The sequence below is a fragment of the Brassica napus genome, chromosome A10 (assembly GCF_020379485.1).
Source record: "Brassica napus cultivar Da-Ae chromosome A10, Da-Ae, whole genome shotgun sequence".
Lineage (NCBI taxonomy): Eukaryota > Viridiplantae > Streptophyta > Magnoliopsida > Brassicales > Brassicaceae > Brassica > Brassica napus.
In genome coordinates, this window is record NC_063443.1 from 18,411,188 (window position 1) to 18,430,680 (window position 19,493).

At 33.7% G+C, this 19,493-nt stretch overlaps 4 protein-coding genes across 5 annotated transcripts; 2 read left to right on the forward strand and 2 right to left on the reverse strand.

Annotated features, from left to right (window-relative positions):
• Nucleotides 1–101: 101 nt before the first annotated feature.
• On the reverse strand, nucleotides 102–1,639 carry LOC106419268 (F-box protein DOR-like). Its single transcript, XM_048742595.1, has one exon. The coding sequence runs from the start codon at nucleotides 1,531–1,533 to the stop codon at nucleotides 349–351; it is 1,185 nt and encodes a 394-aa protein (XP_048598552.1). The 5' UTR covers nucleotides 1,534–1,639; the 3' UTR covers nucleotides 102–348.
• A 152-nt stretch (nucleotides 1,640–1,791) lies between these two features.
• On the reverse strand, nucleotides 1,792–4,603 carry LOC106419116 (F-box protein DOR-like). Its single transcript, XM_048742596.1, has one exon. The coding sequence runs from the start codon at nucleotides 4,511–4,513 to the stop codon at nucleotides 3,293–3,295; it is 1,221 nt and encodes a 406-aa protein (XP_048598553.1). The 5' UTR covers nucleotides 4,514–4,603; the 3' UTR covers nucleotides 1,792–3,292.
• Nucleotides 4,604–4,663: 60 nt separating this feature from the next.
• On the forward strand, nucleotides 4,664–7,891 carry LOC106419018 (arginyl-tRNA--protein transferase 1). Of its 2 annotated transcripts, none has more exons than XM_013859760.3 (6): nucleotides 4,664–4,894; nucleotides 5,114–5,152; nucleotides 5,296–5,446; nucleotides 5,628–6,653; nucleotides 7,138–7,426; nucleotides 7,541–7,891. In XM_013859760.3, exons 1-6 carry the CDS (start codon nucleotides 4,747–4,749, stop codon nucleotides 7,655–7,657), a joined length of 1,770 nt encoding a protein of 589 aa, XP_013715214.2. In that variant the 5' UTR covers nucleotides 4,664–4,746; the 3' UTR covers nucleotides 7,658–7,891. The 2 variants fall into 2 exon arrangements, with proteins under 2 accessions (XP_013715214.2, XP_022549396.2); XM_022693675.2 differs by having other exon boundaries at nucleotides 4,673–4,894; nucleotides 7,484–7,891.
• A 7,311-nt stretch (nucleotides 7,892–15,202) lies between these two features.
• On the forward strand, nucleotides 15,203–19,447 carry LOC106419352 (cytochrome P450 90A1). Its single transcript, XM_013860121.3, has 8 exons — nucleotides 15,203–15,943; nucleotides 16,102–16,251; nucleotides 16,356–16,604; nucleotides 18,416–18,502; nucleotides 18,587–18,665; nucleotides 18,746–18,852; nucleotides 18,951–19,081; nucleotides 19,163–19,447. The coding sequence occupies exons 1-8, from the start codon at nucleotides 15,416–15,418 to the stop codon at nucleotides 19,272–19,274; spliced, it is 1,443 nt and encodes a 480-aa protein (XP_013715575.1). The 5' UTR covers nucleotides 15,203–15,415; the 3' UTR covers nucleotides 19,275–19,447.
• The last annotated feature ends 46 nt before the right edge of the window (nucleotides 19,448–19,493 follow it).

The following is a 19,493-nucleotide window of genomic DNA, read 5'->3' on the forward strand; positions in this document are numbered from 1 at the left end:
AAAACTAGAAAACAATAGTAGATACGCTTGGCCACCACACACAAGGTTAAGTTCAATTTTCATATTAGTTTCTGGAAGCCTTTATTTAAACTAAACATTGATGTATATCAAGAAACATAGAGAGAACCAGAATATAGGATGCTAACCAAATGGTACAATGTTTTCTCAAAATATAAAATACGATGTAAAACCAACACTGAACTGTTTTGGCTTAGCATAGAAAAACTGATGCTCCTTGGATGCATGAAGCACACTGAACAAGAGGGTAAGATACATACCATTATGATAAGAGAAACATAAAACCAGCGGAAAGATAAGGGGTTCTATTAAGATCCCGTGATCATTCACTTAAGAGCCAGTCTTAAAATACACTTTGACGTCTTCTACATGGTCTACAAAAGTGTAAACTTGGAAATGCTTAAACGCTTCCATTCCTTGGATTTCAACTCTTCTCACAGTTTCCTTCTCAAGACTGTAGTAGAAAACATAGAAAGGAGAGCGTTGATAGTACCCTGACAAAACAACTTCATTTGAAGCAGTCACTTTAACACAGTATAAGTCCGCATCTCCAACTACTTCCTCCCAAGACGCAGGCAGTTTGTAAACATGCTTGGACCATTCATTTTTCTCTATGTCATCTAGAACCCACAAATGAATCGGGCTTCTTCTATTAAAAGAATAAGATTCAACTGAAGCCAGTTTAGCATTGAAGTTTATCAGAGTATGAACTGGAATGAAAGGTTTGTCGACTTCAATAAAGCCGAACTTCTCAGATCTAACATCAAAGGTGACTATAATATCCTTACCATATGTAGACGAATCAGCTCCGTTCTTAGCTTTGTAATACAAAACACCATTGATGCATATACAATTAATCCCATGATGATGGGGTACGTTACATTCAATCATCCTCCATGAGAGTTTCCCAGTTTGTAATGTCAGAACTTGGTGCTCCTTGTAGATGACCAGATCTCTTTTGCCATGTGCAAGTGTTGTCATTGACAAAACCTTGAACTGCTTCTCGACAGGATCATACCCAAAAAAGCTTCTCACATCACACTTGTTATTCCTTGTCTTCATTCTAGGTAAAGTGAAGTACTGTCCGGTGCTAGGGTTACATATCACCCACACCGTCACTGGAGTTTTCATCCCCTCTCTAACGCAGACCATAGGACTATATATTTCTTTGACACGATTAACAGGGAAACTCATATGATAACTGGCGGTTATCAGAGACGAGTTGTCATCTTGAGGTGCGGAAAAGAAGAACACCTTGCAGCGGTCTTGGAAGGCGAACAAGAGCTGAGGACGAGCAGATGATCTTGTCAAATAATGATCCGTGAAATCTTGACGTTCAAGTATGGAAGCCCAGAGCTTCGATAGGCATCGACCTCTGGCTATAGATTTAACAGGCAATCTCAAGAGTATCTCGAATATGAGATCAACTGGGATCTGCAATGAGTTTTGGCCAGCATTTAACCGTTCGACGACGGCTTGACGATCCTCCAAGATCTTTTGCCGCCGTGTTCTCATGGCTGAGGAGCTCAAAAACCTAATGAGTCGTGAAAAGCAAAACCAAAGTTGTGAACGAAGAGCGGCCAAGACATGCAACGTTTAGGACAAAAACACATGGTTAGGATTTTTTCTTGTCGGCCCATTTCATTATAATGAAAAGTCCAGATAGGTTAGGAAAAAATAATTTATAACGAAAAAAAAATTAAAGTCAATGAAAAAAAATCGATGCACTTCTCATTAATTGATATTGATCAATCTTCTTCTCTAATCAGAAGGAGCAGAGCTTAGGTGAAATTTGCATGGAAACTTTTGAATATCTGCATGTTTCTGAAAGAAACAATAATATATAGGATGGATGCTAGCCCCGTGAAGTAGGGATCCTTTTTATTCATGTATTGTCATTTGTTAATATGTAATACGATGTAAAAACACTGAATTGTTTTTGGCTTAGCATAGAACAAACATTGCTCTTTAATACACGAACCACTGAACATTAGGATAAGATGCATACCATCATCATAGACAATAGAAAACATGCAACCAGCGGGAAGATAAGGGCTCTAGTAAGACCATGTGATGATACTTCTTAGAATCACTTGAGAGCTAGCCTAACAAACATTTCTCTTTCATGTGATACTTCTTACATGGTCTACAAAGGTGTAAATTCTGAATCCACCAAACGCTCCCAATCCTTGGATTTTAACTATTCTGCTAGTTTCCGTCTCGAGACTGTAGTAGAAAACATAGAAAGGGCCGTACAGAGAGTACTTTACCAACACAACTTCATTTGAACAAGTCACTCCAGCACAGTATAAGAAATTATCTGCAGCTGCATGCTCCCACATCGGAGGCAGTTTGTAAACATGCTTGGACGTCCCCATTCCTTTTTCTCTAGGTCATCTAGAACCCACATCTCAAAACTTGTGGTTTTTCTACAAAAATCAAAACACTCACTCGACCTAAGTGAAGCCAGTTTACCATTGTAGTTTATCAGCACTGTTGCAGGATGCACTAACTCAGTGAAAGGTTTCATGACTTTAATAAAGTTGTACTTCTCATTCACATTCAATCATTCTCCATGAAAGTTTCCCAGTTTCTATCGTCAGAACTTGGTGCTCCTGATAGATGGCGTCATTCAAAGAAAAGAATGAAATCAATATCAGAACCTTATCTTTTATTCACTCAAAGAAAAGTGTTTCTTAAGATCTCTTGTTATCTCTCTCATAATTCAAGCTTAGACCACCAAAATCTTATTTATAACCCGATCACCGACTTCAATCTTCCTATTTCCAATTGTCTTTTAACTTTTTTGTTTTGACCGACGTTAAAGTGAAAAAGGAAAACTTACGTAATAGCATTACTTTGTGGAATTTGCATTTAGACTACATTAATGATGAAGCTCTAAACCAAAACCTAGAAGACAATAGTAGACAAAAGTTCAGTTTAATTTCCAAATTAGTTTTTGGAAGATTTTGAACGTCTGCATGTTACTGCATTCCAATAAAGACATTACTTAAAGTAAACATTGATGTACTGAGTAACATAGAGAGAACCAAAATAGGATGCTAACGACCTAAAGCAGCGACTACTTTTATTGTTGATGAAGCATTTGTCAAATATAGAATACGATTTAAAACCAACACTGAACTGTTTAGGCTTAGCATAAAAAAGATATTGGTCCTTGGTGTTCATTGAAAAAGAGGATAAGATACATACCATCACGGAAAGGAGAAACATAAAACCAGCGGAAAGGTATTAAGATCCCGTGATCATTCACTTAAGGAGCCAGTCCTAAAACACTTTTCATACGCCTGACGTCTTCTACATGGTCTACAAAAGTGTAAACTTGGAAACGCGTAAAAGCTTCCATTCCTTGGATTTCAACTCTTCTGATAGTTTCCTTCTCAAGACTGTAGTAGAAGACATAGAAAGGAGAGCGTTGAGAGTACCCTGACAACACAACTTCATTGGAAGCAGTCACTTTAACACAGTGTAAGTTGGCATCTGCAACTACATTCTCCCAAGACAGAGGCAGTTTGTAAACATGCTTGGACCATTCATTTTTCTCTATGTCATCCAGAACCCTCAAATTAAGACATGTGCTTGCTCTATCAAAATAATTAGAGTCACTCGTAACTGAAGCCAGTTTACCATTGAAGTTTATCAGACTATGAAAGAAAGGTTTGGCAACTTCAATAAAGCTGAACTTCTCAGATCTAAAATCAAAGGAGACTATAATCATGTCACGATAGGTAGGAGAAAAAGCTCCGTTCTCAGCTATGTAATACAAAACACCATTGATGCAAACAGAATTACATCGAGGATAATGCGGTATGCTACATTCAATCATCCTCCATGAGAGTTTCCCAGCTTGTAACGTCAGAACCTGATGATCCGTAGAGTTGGTGTAATCTATTACGCCATTTACTACGCCAGTTGCAAATGTCATTGACAAAACCTTGAACTGCTTCTCAACAGGATCGTACCCAAAAAAGCTTCTCACAGTAGACCATTTCCTTGTGTTTATTCTAGGTAACGAGAAAGACTTCCCGGTGCTAGGGTTACATATCATCCACACCGTCACTGGAGTTTTCATCCCCTTTAAGATCCGTTCATCTTTAACGCAGACCAAACCACTGATAGGACTATATATTTCTCTGACACGACTTCTAACCGGGAAACTCATATGATAACTTGCTGTTATAGGAGACGAGTTGTCATGTTCATGATTCTGAGGTGTGGAAAAGAAGAATACCTTGCCGTATTCTTGGAAGGCGAACAAGAGCTGAGGACGAGCAGATGATATTGTCAAGTAGCGGTCCGTGAAATCTTGACTGTCGAATATGGACGCCCAGAGTTTCGATAGGCATCGACATCTGGCTATACTTTTACAAGGCAATCTCAATAGTATCTCGAATACGAGATCATCTGGGATCGTCAACGAGCTTCCAACGACGGCTTTACGATCCTCCGAGATCTTTTGCAGTAGTTTTCTCATGGTGCAGGCAGGAGTTCAAAACCCTAAAGAGCGGCGTGGCGTACAAGACATGCAACGTTTTAGGACAAAAAGTATGGTTTAAGTTCCTTTTTCTTGTCGGCCCATGAAAAGCCCATATAAGTTAGTTACAAAATAACAAAAATGTAAAGTCAATAAGTTTGATACTGATCTCCTTCTTCTTCTCTACTAATCGGAAGGAGCTTTCAGGACTTTCTTCTCGATCTCGCCTGAGTATGTCTTCGAAGAAAGTGAAATCTGCGAACGACGCGAGTAGCAGCCGCGACGGCTTAGGCGGAGGAGAAAGCGTGATCGCTGATCATGGCCGACGGAGAAGCACTTGCGGCTACTGTAAATCCCCAGCTCGCTCCAGTATCTCCCACGGTTCGTTTAATTTTACATTTCTTATGTGTATTGCTCGATGTTCGTAGAGTATGTTGTTGAATTTGAATCAAAAACGATTTCATTAGAATATTGACTTTATTAAATATTCACGAGCTGATGGTTTTATTACAAGTGAGTTTATCTCTATGGTGACTGTATGATTGTGTCAGAAATGTTTTGGTTTGTTACTATGTTTGAAGTAAAGATGTTTCAATGCAGGTTTATCAGCAGAGACTCTTACCGTTAGTGACTACCAAGGTCTGTTGCTGACTCTGTAATGAACACATTTATTTTGTAAACATAAAAGTATATTGTTGAAGCTAGTTATAATGATGGAAAGTGAAAGATTATATTTATTTTCTTCTATCGAATTAGAGTTTTTTTTTTTGTGTGTTCTGCAGCTCTTATTGACAGAGGCTGGAGACGATCTGGTTGTTATCTTTACAAACATGAGATGGATAAAACTTGCTGCCCTTCTTATACGATCCGCTTGAAAGCTAGTGATTTTGTTCCTTCTAAAGAGCAGCAGCGAGTGTCTAGGAGACTAGAAAGGTGTGTTTGGATCAATAGATGAAAGTTTTTAGAATTGTTAATTGTTCATGTTATTGGTTGAGTCTTTAATTTGCATATGATTGTGATGGTGTAACTCTGTTTTCTTCAAGATCATCAAAACTTCTTCAAACCTTCCTGACTTTTTTTTTTAAATTATTCCTCTCAATGTTTTTGTTAAAAGGTTCTTGGATGGCAAACTAGATGTGCAGCCCAAGGAACAAACAGAACATACAGGTGCTTCTTCCTCACTTGGAACTACTACAAGTGAAGAAAAATGTAAAGTTGAACCAGTGATGGAGGATTTGTCTAAAATGATTGATCAAGCTGTGCAATTATGCATACAGAGTGGTGAACTCCCTTCTAATATGCAGATACCCAAAGCTTCGGTGAAGAAAGTTATCTGTGATAAAAGGAAGAAACTATCAAAAGGACCTGAACAACTCTTATATACAAGCAACGTTGCATTCCCAATAGCAGCTGCAATAAAACGCACACTGACATCTGATAAAGTGGAGATAGAAGGAAACAAGTTGTCACCTGAAACTATCTCTGAGATGCTGTTAAGTGCCATGAGCAAGGTGGGGGAAACTGCTGGCATATCTATTAAGGTCTCTAAAGGCCATATCAACTTTCTCTCAGCTTCCAAAGCTTCTCTCTCAGAAAAGGATGTTGTTCCTAATGAAACCCTTCACGCTAAGAAGGATTCAAGAAAGCTAAAGCTGGAGATGCGTTTGAAAAGGTCTAGTTTCGACCCCGAAGAGCACGAGCTATACAAACGCTATCAGCTCAAAGTCCACAACGACAATCCAAGCCACGTAGTGGAAAGTTCTTACAGAAGGTTCTTGGTATACTCTCCTTTGATATATGTTCAACCTTCAGGCCACGACGACGAGCAGGTTGTTCCGCCTTGCGGCTTCGGATCTTTCCACCAGCAGTACAGAGTCGACGGGCGTCTGGTGGCTGTTGGGGTTGTGGATATTCTGCCTAAATGTTTGTCGAGTGTGTACTTATTCTGGGATCCGGACTATGCATTCTTGTCGCTCGGGAAGTATTCCGCGATACAGGAAATTAACTGGGTTAGGGAGAACCAAGCTCGCTGTCCTAGTCTTGAGTATTACTATCTTGGCTATTATATACATTCTTGTAGCAAGATGAGGTACAAAGCAGCTTATCGTCCGTCTGAGCTTCTGTGTCCTCTTCGTTTCAAGTAAGTTACCACCATACACCTATACCTGTTTTTTGTTACTTAGCTCATCAGCTATAATGAAGAAACATACGCTAGGAGTTTGAGGTGATTTGTATTATAATAAAAAATTTATTGTTTATTCAAATGTGAATTTTAAAAACTATTTTCAAATTCATTTAGTAAAGTACTCTGAAATTTATTGTTATTGAACAAAATTAGAATCTTAGATTTTAGAGTGATTTAAGTGTTTTTTGAGTGGTTGAGAGGAGTTTCTTTGTTATAATGTTTTTTTTAAATCTCATGGTTTCAAATAATATTCTAGAGTGGTTTAACAAAAATTGCACCAAATTTTTAAATTCACCTAAAATCATTTAAAAACTCATTAAATATTTCTGATTGAATACACGCCTTATGAGTCACTGAGTTTGATACTTGTTAATTGAGGTGTATGTCCTCTGTTTATGTAAGTTTAAGTACTTTAGCAGTCTGGAGTTGTGTGTTTCAGGTGGGTTCCATTTGAAGTAGCGAGACCACTGCTTGATAAAAAGCGATATGTCATCTTGTCTGATATCAAGGAATCACAAAACCAATGTTCTTTAGTACCTCATGCTTCCGAAACTCTTGCAACAAGTGAACATGAAGACATGGAACAAGGGGAGACGAATGACGATTTTATGGGCGGCAGTGATGATGAGGATGAAGAAATGGATGAAAGTGAATCAGAAGACGCTTACATTGAGTCAGATATAGACAACATCGTTATCGGTCTATATGGATCGCAGTACAGATACAAGGTAAAGGAAACTCCATTTCGTTTTAGATCATTATTAAAGCTAATTGGGTGTCATCAGTGTTTACCATTATCAAACTCTCATGCTGACAACAAAACCAAACGTTGGATTTGGAAGGATCTACGGAAAATGCTGAATCCTGTAGGCCGGAAGCAGTTGGAGCCGATGTTACAAAGCTACCGCAAGGTCGTGGGCGACGAGCTTTCAGAGAGAATGGTGTATGAAATCAGGTGAAGGCTTAATATCAACTCCATTGAGCTCATTATTTATCACAAAAAATAAATGAATTGTTTGTAATAATAGCAATCTGAGCGTTTGTCATGTTTCAGTTGTTGTCTGCATGAGAATTCTTGTGTACACTGTTGTCTCTCTTCACTCAAGCTGTTACATCTGTTTGCTATGTTCACATCTCATTACCTTGGTTTTTTTTTTGAACATATGATGTTATATATTAGTAGGTTAAGATTAGCTCATTACCTTGGATCATAATTTTAAAATTTTCTGAAGATTCTTTTAAAAAAAACTAACACCTATGATGAATAATATGTCGACAAAAAAATGATGAATAATATTTTTTGTCTTTGGTATATGTTTTAGGGTTTTAGATTTACAAAAAAAAGTAAACGCAAATGTTTTCTTATAACAGCAAAAAAATATGATGTCTTATTATAATACAGCACAAAATATCCAAAAACTATTTTTAAAATCTAAAACATTTTTTAAGCAAAAAAAAAGTTCACTCAAAATTATATATAAAGATAAATTCCGGAACCTATTAAAATTATAATATATATATATATATATATATACCGTGTATATATGTAGTATTATTATCAAGGGTTTATTTAGGGAATAACCAAAAAAAAAGAGAAATTAGATTTTTAGAGAGAGAGAAGAAAGAGATAGGAAGAGAAAAGAGGAGAGAGAGTGGGATTTTAGTTATGTATTGAATTTTTGTTTTTTCCTTAGCTATTGGGTGCAATTTCTCTATTATCAAAATATCAGTATTGCTGTCAAGAAAAAAAAAAGAATAATATTGTAAGAAATGGATGGAGAGGAAAGAAGCGCACGTGGGGAGGCCTGACAAGTGAAAGAGAAAGCAAAGGCCCACACGAGTGGAAAGAGGCAGCACACACAGCAGAAATTTTCAGACTTTGGGAAATGTAAGATGAATAGATTTATTTTCTCTTTTGTTTCACATTCTCAAGAATTTGCAGAGTTCCTTTATTACCATATACCACACGTGTGCTATCCTCTCCTCTCTTTCACCGTCTCCAATAAACTGTTTTGACCATTTGACCGCTACAGCCCTACAATAAAAGATTTTTAGGAATTGTAAAATATTGGTGCAAAAAAAAGGAATTGTAAAATATTGGTTTTTTTTTTTGAAAACTGGCCTGGATCGTAAAATACTACCTCCTTTTTTTAATATAAGTCGTTTTACAACTATGCACGTAGATTAAGAAAACCATTAATTTCTTATATTTTCTAAACAAAAACATCATTAATTATTTACCTAACCACAATTCAACCAATAGAAAAATAGAAGATATATTACCATTGGTTATACAACATTAATTATTAATAAATTTTACATAGAAAACCGAAAACGACATATAATTTGGAACAAAAATTTTTCTCTAAAACGACTTATATTAAAAAACGGAGGGAGTATTAGTTAATGAAATATAAATTCTAAACTAAAAAGAAATATTGGCCACCTTTTCTCCTTTGCTTGTTTTAATGCTTTGAGATTTTGTAGTTAGTTGTACCTTTTCTCCTTTGCTTGTTTTAATGCTTTGAGATTTTGTAGTTAGTTGTCTACTTGCAATTTCATAACACACCCCATAGCGCATGATGGATGACTACTAATTTTGTTTAATACTAATAAACGAAATAAACTAACAACATTGTGCGAAACAGGCTCCCCTTTGAAGGGACTAAAACTTCAATCTCTTTCATTTTCCAAGTTAAAAAAGTATTATGTGGGAAAGACAACTTTGCTTTGGGAATCTACAACAAGGATATTGATACGTAAGAAGATTTAACGTTACTACGAACAAGATGTAATTATGGAATTATATGTACGGGTCACAATCAAAGTACAAATTATGAGAATGATAACTAAATTACAAAACAATAGAGACAAAGAAGATGTAGAGAGAGGCCATCTACATCTTTTGGACAGAAGCTGAAAACTGTCACTTCACACGTGGATTTCTAAGATATGGTATTTCGTGTCTCGTGATTTGTCAAATCACACATCTTCATCCCACTCATCTATTATCAGTTTGAATGTTTGGTGTCATGACTTAACCTTATTATACCCAATATCATCACAATGTGTTAGCTTTGCAAAAAACAAAGTTATAGACAACTGGAATATCCCGTACTAGCTACCAATAGAAAACTCGAATCATATCGAGTGTGATTAGAAAACATTAGAGTAAAATGGCGTAACTGAGAGCATCTCCAATGTTCACTTCTATAATTTTCTCTAAAATAGAGATCTCTATTATAGAGGTAAAAATGCTCCAATGTATGCCTCTATAATAGAGTTCCTCTATTTTAGAGAAAAATATAGAGGAAATTTACTTTTTGCCTCTATATTTAGAGGTGAAAATAGCATATCTCTATATTTTCCTCTATAAATATAGGAACTCTATTATAGAAGCATACATTGGAGCATTTTCACCTCTATAATAGAGTTTCTCTATTTTAAGGGAAAATATAAAGATAAAAATAGAGGTGGGTTGGAGATGGTCTAAAATAGAGTAATCTAGAATAAATGTTATAGAGTAAATGAAACATATACTAATAAATAATAAAAATAAAAAGTTAGCTGAACTAACATTTCCACTTCAAAAACATAGAGAAAAAATAAGATAGCTTACCTTTATTTAAATAGTAATTAGAGTAAAACAATAAATTAATGATTAATTTTTTTTCGACCTGATTGGTAGCTTCTTAGCTGAATGTAGAGTAAATTGAAAAGTAGAGTAAATTTTTACTCTAAAAGTACAATACAATCACACTCATCGTATGGTATCAATTTTCAAATGAGGCAAGCATTGGCATAAACCTCTAATATGGAGGATTACAAACCCTTCACCTCAAATAGTATATGTTAAACTTGTTTCTTGGGCAATTGAGAGTTTTATGGATTAATGTCATATCCTTTATTTTTCCTGTATGGATTTCTCCGCATGCTTCGAATGACTGAATTTTACGTGATCTAAAACGTCATTACCATTATAGTTAAGTAATATTAATCCCAAGGACACAGGTTAATGCGACAAAAATATGATTGCCAAAATTCTTACAACTCTTATCCACTAACAAAGGAGTTTTATATCCGTTTAATTTTGATACACATTATAATCATAACAACTAATGGGCATGAAGACGTGTCAAATATCCAAGATTAAAATAGGGATACTGATAATAATAGAATAGGGGAGGGACACATATTGGATTATGATGACTTCGCTTTCATCACATGTTAATGAGAATATTTTGTGAAAATAATGTTTCGTCTTTGTGAGGCACTACGGGTCCTTAGAACATTTCTTCTCAATGTATAAGATAATTAATATATATATATTAGTTCATTTCTTATTTTACCGTGGTAAAACTAGTCAAACATTACGACCAGACAGAAACAAGGTTTGTAATTGCTGTCTTTTTTCAAAAGATGGACATGCATGTCATATCATCATCAATTTTAGTGTCCAACATGAATGCTAAGAAGGGTGGTGCCTCGTGGAGGGGATTTTAATGTATTCTAGTGGTAACTTCGCGGTCTTCACTTCAACAGGGAGGGAAAGTTTGGGAACTTGAGTGTGCTAGCTAAAGAAGAATGAATGAAACACCAAAAGTATTCGAGGAGTAACGGAAAAGAACACTAATTAAAAGCCACTAGAATTTCAATATCATATGTTTTTAAAAGAAAACAATTGGTTAGACCTATTTCTTTTTTTTTGTAAACTAATGGTTAGACCTATTTCTGCTTTTAGAAATTCGCCTTTTAGTATTTGCTTTGTTGAGGAATGAAATAAACATGAGGATGGGGTTTAGGGTCAATAGAAACATAGACATTGAATCATTAGAATTCGCCTTTTAGTATTATATGTTTATTAAATTTATATATGCGACATTTTGTTCTGAGTTAATTACCTCTAGTTATCACTGAATATACTATTTGTGTACTGTGATATTCATATATCACAAGATTAATATAGATTCCAAATACCCAAAAATATAATGTTATGTAGAAGAATATTTCCATTCTTTACGGACTGGTCTCTTTCTTTACACTTTGAAATACTAATTAATGACCCTAATAATACAGCAAAGTGGATCTTTAGGTATATATATGCATGTATATGCTCTTTTTATTGCAGATAACGAGATTCACGAGTATATCTTATGTGGGAATTGCTTCTAAAACGTATATACTACATACTAATAAGATGAATAATTTATTTCTGATATAATTAAATTGAGTTTCCACAAAGGTTATTTGTGTGTTTGTAGTATCAGGTTAAACGTGATATGATAATGAAATCATGAAGAATGTAAATACACAAGTAAATTTTGGGATGCGGTCACTATAGTTATATTCAAGCGATGCATGTGAGATCAAAATGTACTAAAACTAAGTGAGATTCTTGCATGATGTGAGTGGTGAAAGAACAGCGTGATAAAGATCACTTAGTGTCGTATTTCTTAGTGCTAATATATATGTTCACTTCAAGACTTTTATGCTAAATCCATGTGTTTTAAATGATTGAAGATGTGATCGTAGGTGGGGGCTCACTGAGATTCCATAGCATCTAAGAAAGAGAAGATGAAAGGCAGATTAAACTTAGAACTAAGAGAGGCAAGTGATGCTAATCACTACTTCCATGGCTCCTCCATTGCCTTTTACTCTTCTCTATGCACTTTTTTTCATTGACCCATTTTCCTCTTCTCCTTGGGTGTATAAACTAATTCAACCATTTTTGTTTTGAATATACAAAACTAAACCATTGTTTTCTTAGTGGATGAGGAAGGTTAACATGTGCTAGACTGCTAGTGATAAATAAATGAAAACTATAAAGCAGTATCTGATACTATCCAAATTAAGGGTTGGTCATTAAAGAACAACCCAAACCCAACCATATTGATTAGGACTAAGTCCAAAAACATCTATAATCCTTCAATTCAATGTGTATATATATATATATATATATATATATATATATATATATCAACCCACCTTTCTATATCATGTCATTAAAAGTAACACTTAAAAGTCACATGTAAGTACATCAAAACTCATCATGAAGTACTGAACATAATTAGTTTTATCACTAATAAACTATGAAGAGACCTAACTTTATATAAAAAGAAATATATCTTTTAAAGAAAAGAGATGATGTGAAACTCATGAAATTGTGTTTTGGTGAGGGAAAGAGAGAGACATGTGAAGTGTTCATAGGCAAATTGTGGACCAACAACGCACATGCTACTCTTCTTTCCTCAACTTCTTTTTCTTAGTTTCGTGCCAAAGATAATGTTTTATGATCATCTATTTTTCGATAATCATGTTTGATTTTAAGAATACCTCATGATGCTAAACTAAAATTCATTTACTAGCAAAATGATCCTCCCCAAGTCTTACCATCTATCAGTTATTGGTTTCGACTCTTGTTTTGCCTCATCTTTCAGAATAAATTGTACTAACACCTTAAATCTATGTTATCTATGTTGAAATACGGATTTCACTAATTACGATTTTGCTTCTAAGTCAAATATTATAGTATTTTCAACTGGTTTCATCAAATATATATGGTTTTGTTGCTAGGTAGAATATATCGATAATATGAATGATGCTGACTACATGTAGTGATTTTCCTTTCAAGAAGGCTGGATCTTCTTTTCTATTGGTGTTTTGATATTTGATATTACGTAGATTTAGAATCTACTATTCTCTTCTCTTTTTTTTTTCTTAAATTTTTAGTTTTGTCTTTATAATTTATGTTATTAAATATTTTGTCAAGTATATTAAAAGGTATTCATACTTGTTATTATTCACGGATATGTCCATCAAAACACATGACTTTTCAAATCCAAATACAATCAAATCAATAAGACCAAGATTTGAAACTAAAATTCAATATAGACAGGTGCTTTGATGTGTAAGATTTGCAACCAAACAAAAATTATGGGCCAATTTGTTGAAGAAGTACAATTTGTTTTGAACAAGTATACCATTAATTACAAATAGATGTTTTAAATTATATTTTGGATAATAAATTGTCATATTTTCACATGCACTGAAATAGTAATATATCATCAATTGTAGCAAGATAGTGTTTAAAATGTCAGATATGCTTAAACTGTTTTGTAACAAATCTAAAACGCTGTTTATAGAGATTTTAAAAATTAAAATCTCTGCATATATAAACGCCAAATCCCCATTGTTATCAAACATTTATTTATATAGAATATAGAGTATCACGAATTTTTATTGCAATAACTAAAAGTACTGAAAATCTGCTAACTATCAAAACCTACATGTTATTAGTTATTTATAACATTTTAAAGTAAACTTGCGTATAGGACTCATTGACTATCCTCATCATTGTGAAAATTAATTTTATCTTTAAAATTATTTTTATGAACATTTGCAAAATATGGATATTTTATATTTATAATTGCTTTGATCCAATCTAGTATAGTTTAAATTATATATTTGGATAAATAGTATGCCTCACCAAAATACATATAAATAATCTGTAGAGCTACCATATCATAAAATTACTATAATATGTGGTGAAAAACTAATAATATATTATATTTTAGATAATACATTTTAAGAAAAAATTGAAGTACTAATCTATTTTTATACTGAAGTAATTTTCTTATATATCTAATATGGTTTAAGGTATTTGCACAGAGAAAAAAAAAACAAAAACTCCAAGACTCTCCAAGTCACTACAACTATATACATATAATAACTAGGTATTTTCTTGGTAGTAAAAACTTTCAAATTTAAATTATATTTTAAAATATATTTTTTTAAAGTTTAATATTTTCTTATTAATATTTTAGTTGAACATAAAATTAAGATAAAATAAATAGTTTTATTTATTTTAAATTATATTTAATAATAAATATGTATATATTTAAAATTATAATCTTGGATAGATTTTTATCTATTTTTTGGATAAATATATTAAACCAATTTGTATAAAATTAATAAAGGTTAATATAAAATTTGTACAATTATCAAAAAGTATAACTAAACAGTATTTCTAAAATTAGATATATAAAATAAACTAATAATATTACGATTAAAAATTATATTTTTTAAATTTTAAAATATTTTGGCTTGTTAGTAATAATTTTATAATTAATTAAAATATAGAAATAATTCATATTCCGAAATTTATAAAATATAATAATATTTTATTATTATATTATTTAATATCATATTTTAATAAACTTATTTAATTAATAGTGTATAATTTACTACCGTATTAAAAAAAAATATCGAAAATATAAATAAATATTAAATGTAATTGTCCATGTCACATTTAAACCTAAGTTATGTTATCATATAGTATAACATATTATATTAATTTAGTGAAAATGATTCTAGATAAAACATGTGTCAAAATCACTTTACAAATAATGGACAATAGATTTTATTTTTCTACCTTTCAAAAATGTTGATAGATCATATCTGAGCAAATTAAACATACTATAATTGTAATAAAAATGAATATTCAAGAAATCATATATTTATGGAATATTAAATGCTAGTATAAATTTAATATAACAAAAAATAAAAAACCAAGAAGAATGCAAAAGAGTATAATGATGAAAGGTCCTACTTTACGCAGAAACCCCCCGTGTGCCCACTCTCCCCCTCTCCATTAATACTCTCTCTTTTCCATCTCTCTACCATCATCATCATCATCATCATCCTATTAGTCATCATCAATGGCTTTCTCCTTCTCCTCCACCGCCTTACTCCTCCTCCTCTCCTCCATCACCGCCGGTTTCCTCCTCCTACTCCGCCGCACGCGTTACCGGCGCATGGGACTTCCTCCGGGAAGTCTCGGTCTTCCTCTCATAGGCGAGACTCTGCAGCTGATCGCAGCTTACAAGACGGAGAACCCTGAGCCTTTCGTAGACGCAAGAGTTGCCCGGTACGGTTCGGTATTCATGACGCATATATTTGGTGAACCGACGGTTTTCTCAGCTGACCCGGAAACGAACCGGTTTGTTCTTCAGAACGAAGGGAAGCTTTTCGAGTGCTCTTACCCAGCTTCTATATGTAACCTCTTGGGGAAACACTCTTTGCTTCTCATGAAAGGCTCTTTGCATAAACGTATGCACTCTCTCACCATGAGCTTCGCTAACTCTTCGATCATCAAAGATCATCTCATGCTTGATATTGACCGGTTAGTCCGGTTTAATCTTGATTCTTGGTCCTCTCGTGTTCTCCTTATGGAAGAAGCCAAAAAGGTAAACAAATATCCTGATAAGGAATAAATAAAGTAAACCCATTAATCTTTTTTATTTTAAAATAAAGTTAAGGAGTCACCGGACCGAGTTCTTGACTCAGTGAGTCATTACGAGTCGCCGCATGCATAAATGATATATGTAACATGTTGATGATGCAGATAACGTTTGAGCTAACGGTGAAGCAGCTGATGAGCTTTGATCCAGGGGAGTGGAGTGAGAGTTTAAGGAAAGAGTATCTTCTTGTCATCGAAGGCTTCTTCTCAATACCTCTCCCTCTCTTCTCCACTACTTACCGCAAAGCCATCAAGGTATCTTTTTATTTATTTAATTTAGTTTAGTTAACTATATTTTTATTTGCTCATAATCATTTTTAAATACTAATATTATATTATATTTTTATTTTATATTTTAGGCGCGGACGAAGGTGGCGGAGGCGTTGACGGTGGTGGTGATGAAGAGAAGGGAGGAAGAGGAAGAAGGAGAGGAGAGAAAGAAAGATATGCTCGCGGCGTTGCTTGCGGCGGAAGAAAGATTTTCCGATGAAGAGATTGTTGACTTCTTGGTGGCTTTACTCGTGGCTGGTTATGAAACAACGTCTACGATCATGACTCTCGCCGTTAAGTTTCTCACCGAAACTCCTTCAGCTCTTGCTCAGCTCAAGGTATTTTCTATGTTTGTATACATGCGTTTTTTGTTTTTAATTTGGAAAAAATTATCTTTTTGAGAAAATTCGAATTAAAAATAAAATGCATAGCAAATCAAAAACACGACACGTATGAATGAGATGCAGGTGTTATGTGGTTGGTTTGATTGCGATTTATCGAGATTTAGTGTTATTAAAAGTTTAAGATTCGATATATTACTGCATGCAAACGATAGTTAAGGACCACCTGCGCATGTTTATTGCGCTCTGCTTTATTTGAGTTTTTTGGGGTAGGAAAAGGGTTTTATTTCTAAATATAAAAGCACAACGAAGAAATGAAATTTAGCTGAATTAGAGAAGACAATTCTATATTAGTTCTATATAACACTTTGATGTGTTATTATCACTTTAAATAGAATAAATCATCTAATTTTGTTTCGGAACTACATATAGTTTTAGTTCCGTTTTAAGCTTATTTCAGTTTATATTAAAGTAATTAAGAGATGTGAAGAAGTAGCTGGACAAAAATGTGAATAAATGGGTAGAAAAAGGGTTGGAGACTACAACATGGAAGCATAATGATGTAAATTTTGGAATGTAGTTTTCTCCATCATTTACATTTCACACGGGTGTCTTGCAATAATTATTACTATTATTATCATCATTTTTCATTTCTTTAAATAAGAGAAGAAAATGACACATACACATCAGTGAACGGCTTAGGTTTTTCTCTCGGATTTTGTCTCCATTGAACTACTAGTTTACATAGCAAGTTAGCAACAGTACAATCTAGTCGGTTGGTACTAATAATTGAATCTAGAAAAATAATGTTATGTTTCTGTTTTAGAATAGTGTTTTGAATATAGCCTTCAATCTTGGTTAATTAATGGTTAGGTAATAAGAACGTTATAATAGGCGACATTAGCCGGGTAAGACGATGTTAATAACTAATTAAATTATTTATCAATATGTATTTTGATTATTTAAACGAAAAATAATACTATAAACTTTAGAAAACACACAAAACTATTAATAAAAAAAAACAAAAATTCTCAACCAAATTAGTATCACAATACATATTGATAAAATAATACTACAAACTTTAGAAAACACACAAGATAAAAAAAAAACAAAAATTCTCAACCAAATTAGTATTTTACAGGCAGTCATGATAGATCCATTAAAATTTGCATTAAATTCTGGACCTAAGTTTTACATTCTAATTATTTTTCAATGAATTTCACATTTTCTAAATTAAGCATTTTTATCAAGTGGGTTTTAAGGTGGAAAGTGTCAAACAAAAAACAGAAGGTACAAAATTACCGTAAAAGTCAAAGAAGTCATTCTCGAACGACAGCATCATAACATCTGTTTGTTTTTAGTAATAAATATGAAAATGTTGTTCAAATAAAGAGAGTTACAGTGTCACAGATACAACCAGTTTGTCTCCTGAACCGAACGCATAATTACACTTTCACCAAACTTCATCTTTTTTTTCTTCTTGGTTTGCCAACAGCTTTATTACTGGTTCGAATATCCCCCAATAACTTTCTCTTTACATTAAAGTTTAAAGTATTATTCATAAATATGTTCCGACAAGCATTTATCCAATGTCATTGGTTATACTATTTTTATTTTAATTATATTGTTGATGTCATTAGTTTTGTCTCTAAGGATGGTTTTTTTATAGTCACTAGATTTAGTGCGTACGAATATAACCAAATCTATGCCAAAGAACCGGGTCAACACTGTTGGACTTGTGACCTAATTATTTCTTTTATTATTGGTTGAGTTAGTAATGTTTTGTTTGGTTGACAAAAAAAAAACAGGAAGAGCATGAAAACATTAGGGCAATGAAGAGTGATTCGTATAGTCTTGAGTGGAGTGATTACAAGTCAATGCCATTCACACAATGTGTAAGTGTACTTACTTACCTAAGCTTTTAGCTCTTGTACTATTCTTTCTAGTCATTAATCTCTTACAAAATTGTTTTGATTCAGGTGGTTAGCGAAACTCTGCGAGTGGCTAACATCATTGGTGGTGTTTTCAGACGGGCAACAACGGATGTCGAGATCAAAGGTAAAAATATTCTGTAACGTTGAAATGAAAATGAGTTAGTTACTTAGTTTCTTACATGTTAGAACTGAAAAAAAAAACAGGCTATAAGATTCCGAAAGGGTGGAAGGTTTTCGCATCGTTTAGAGCGGTTCATTTAGACCCAAACCACTTCAAAGACGCTCGTACTTTCAACCCTTGGAGATGGCAGGTTTTGATTCTAAAGCCCTTTAACTTGATTTAGTTGTATATTTCTTTGCATTCTTGATTTTTAAGTTATTAACTGAATGATGCAATTTTAATGAACAGGGAAACTCGGTAACAACATGCCCTTCTAATGTGTTCACACCGTTTGGTGGAGGACCAAGGCTATGTCCTGGTTACGAGCTGGCTAGGGTTGCACTCTCTGTTTTCCTTCACCGCCTAGTGACCGGCTTCAGGTAAAATACCTTCACATACAAGATAACATCCCTCTGATGATTTTACTAATTTGATTTTTGTTTTGTTAATTTTCTGAGCAGTTGGGTTCCTGCAGAGAAAGACAAGCTGGTGTTCTTTCCAACTACAAGAACACAAAAACGGTACCCGATCATCGTGACACGTCGTGATGATGGTGGCTTATCCGCTACTTGAAGATGAAGAAGAGACCAGAAGATATTATTTATAGAATATCAGCATTTTTCAGAATTAACTTTCTTCTTTTTGCTCCTTTCTGGTCTTAGAGTTGTGAGTTGTGACAATAAAAGTACCACCATTACTTTATAAAGCCTTTTAGTTCTGTATATATAAAATTACTTTTGTTTACCTTTACGTTTTGCATGTACGATCTCTTCTTGCTTCAATGGTTCGAAT

Coding starts and splice junctions, on each gene's coding strand:
- LOC106419352 (XM_013860121.3), top strand. CDS start 15,416: ATGGCTTTCTCCTTCTCCTCCACCGCCTTACTCCTCCTCCTCTCCTCC. Junction 18,503..18,586: donor CAATGCCATTCACACAATGT/GTAAGTGTACTT, acceptor GTTTTGATTCAG/GTGGTTAGCGAAACTCTGCG. Junction 18,666..18,745: donor AACGGATGTCGAGATCAAAG/GTAAAAATATTC, acceptor AAAAAAAAACAG/GCTATAAGATTCCGAAAGGG.
- LOC106419018 (XM_022693675.2), top strand. CDS start 4,747: ATGTCTTCGAAGAAAGTGAAATCTGCGAACGACGCGAGTAGCAGCCGC. Junction 5,153..5,295: donor TACCGTTAGTGACTACCAAG/GTCTGTTGCTGA, acceptor TGTGTTCTGCAG/CTCTTATTGACAGAGGCTGG. Junction 5,447..5,627: donor GTGTCTAGGAGACTAGAAAG/GTGTGTTTGGAT, acceptor TTTTGTTAAAAG/GTTCTTGGATGGCAAACTAG.
- LOC106419116 (XM_048742596.1), bottom strand. CDS start 4,513: ATGAGAAAACTACTGCAAAAGATCTCGGAGGATCGTAAAGCCGTCGTT.
- LOC106419268 (XM_048742595.1), bottom strand. CDS start 1,533: ATGAGAACACGGCGGCAAAAGATCTTGGAGGATCGTCAAGCCGTCGTC.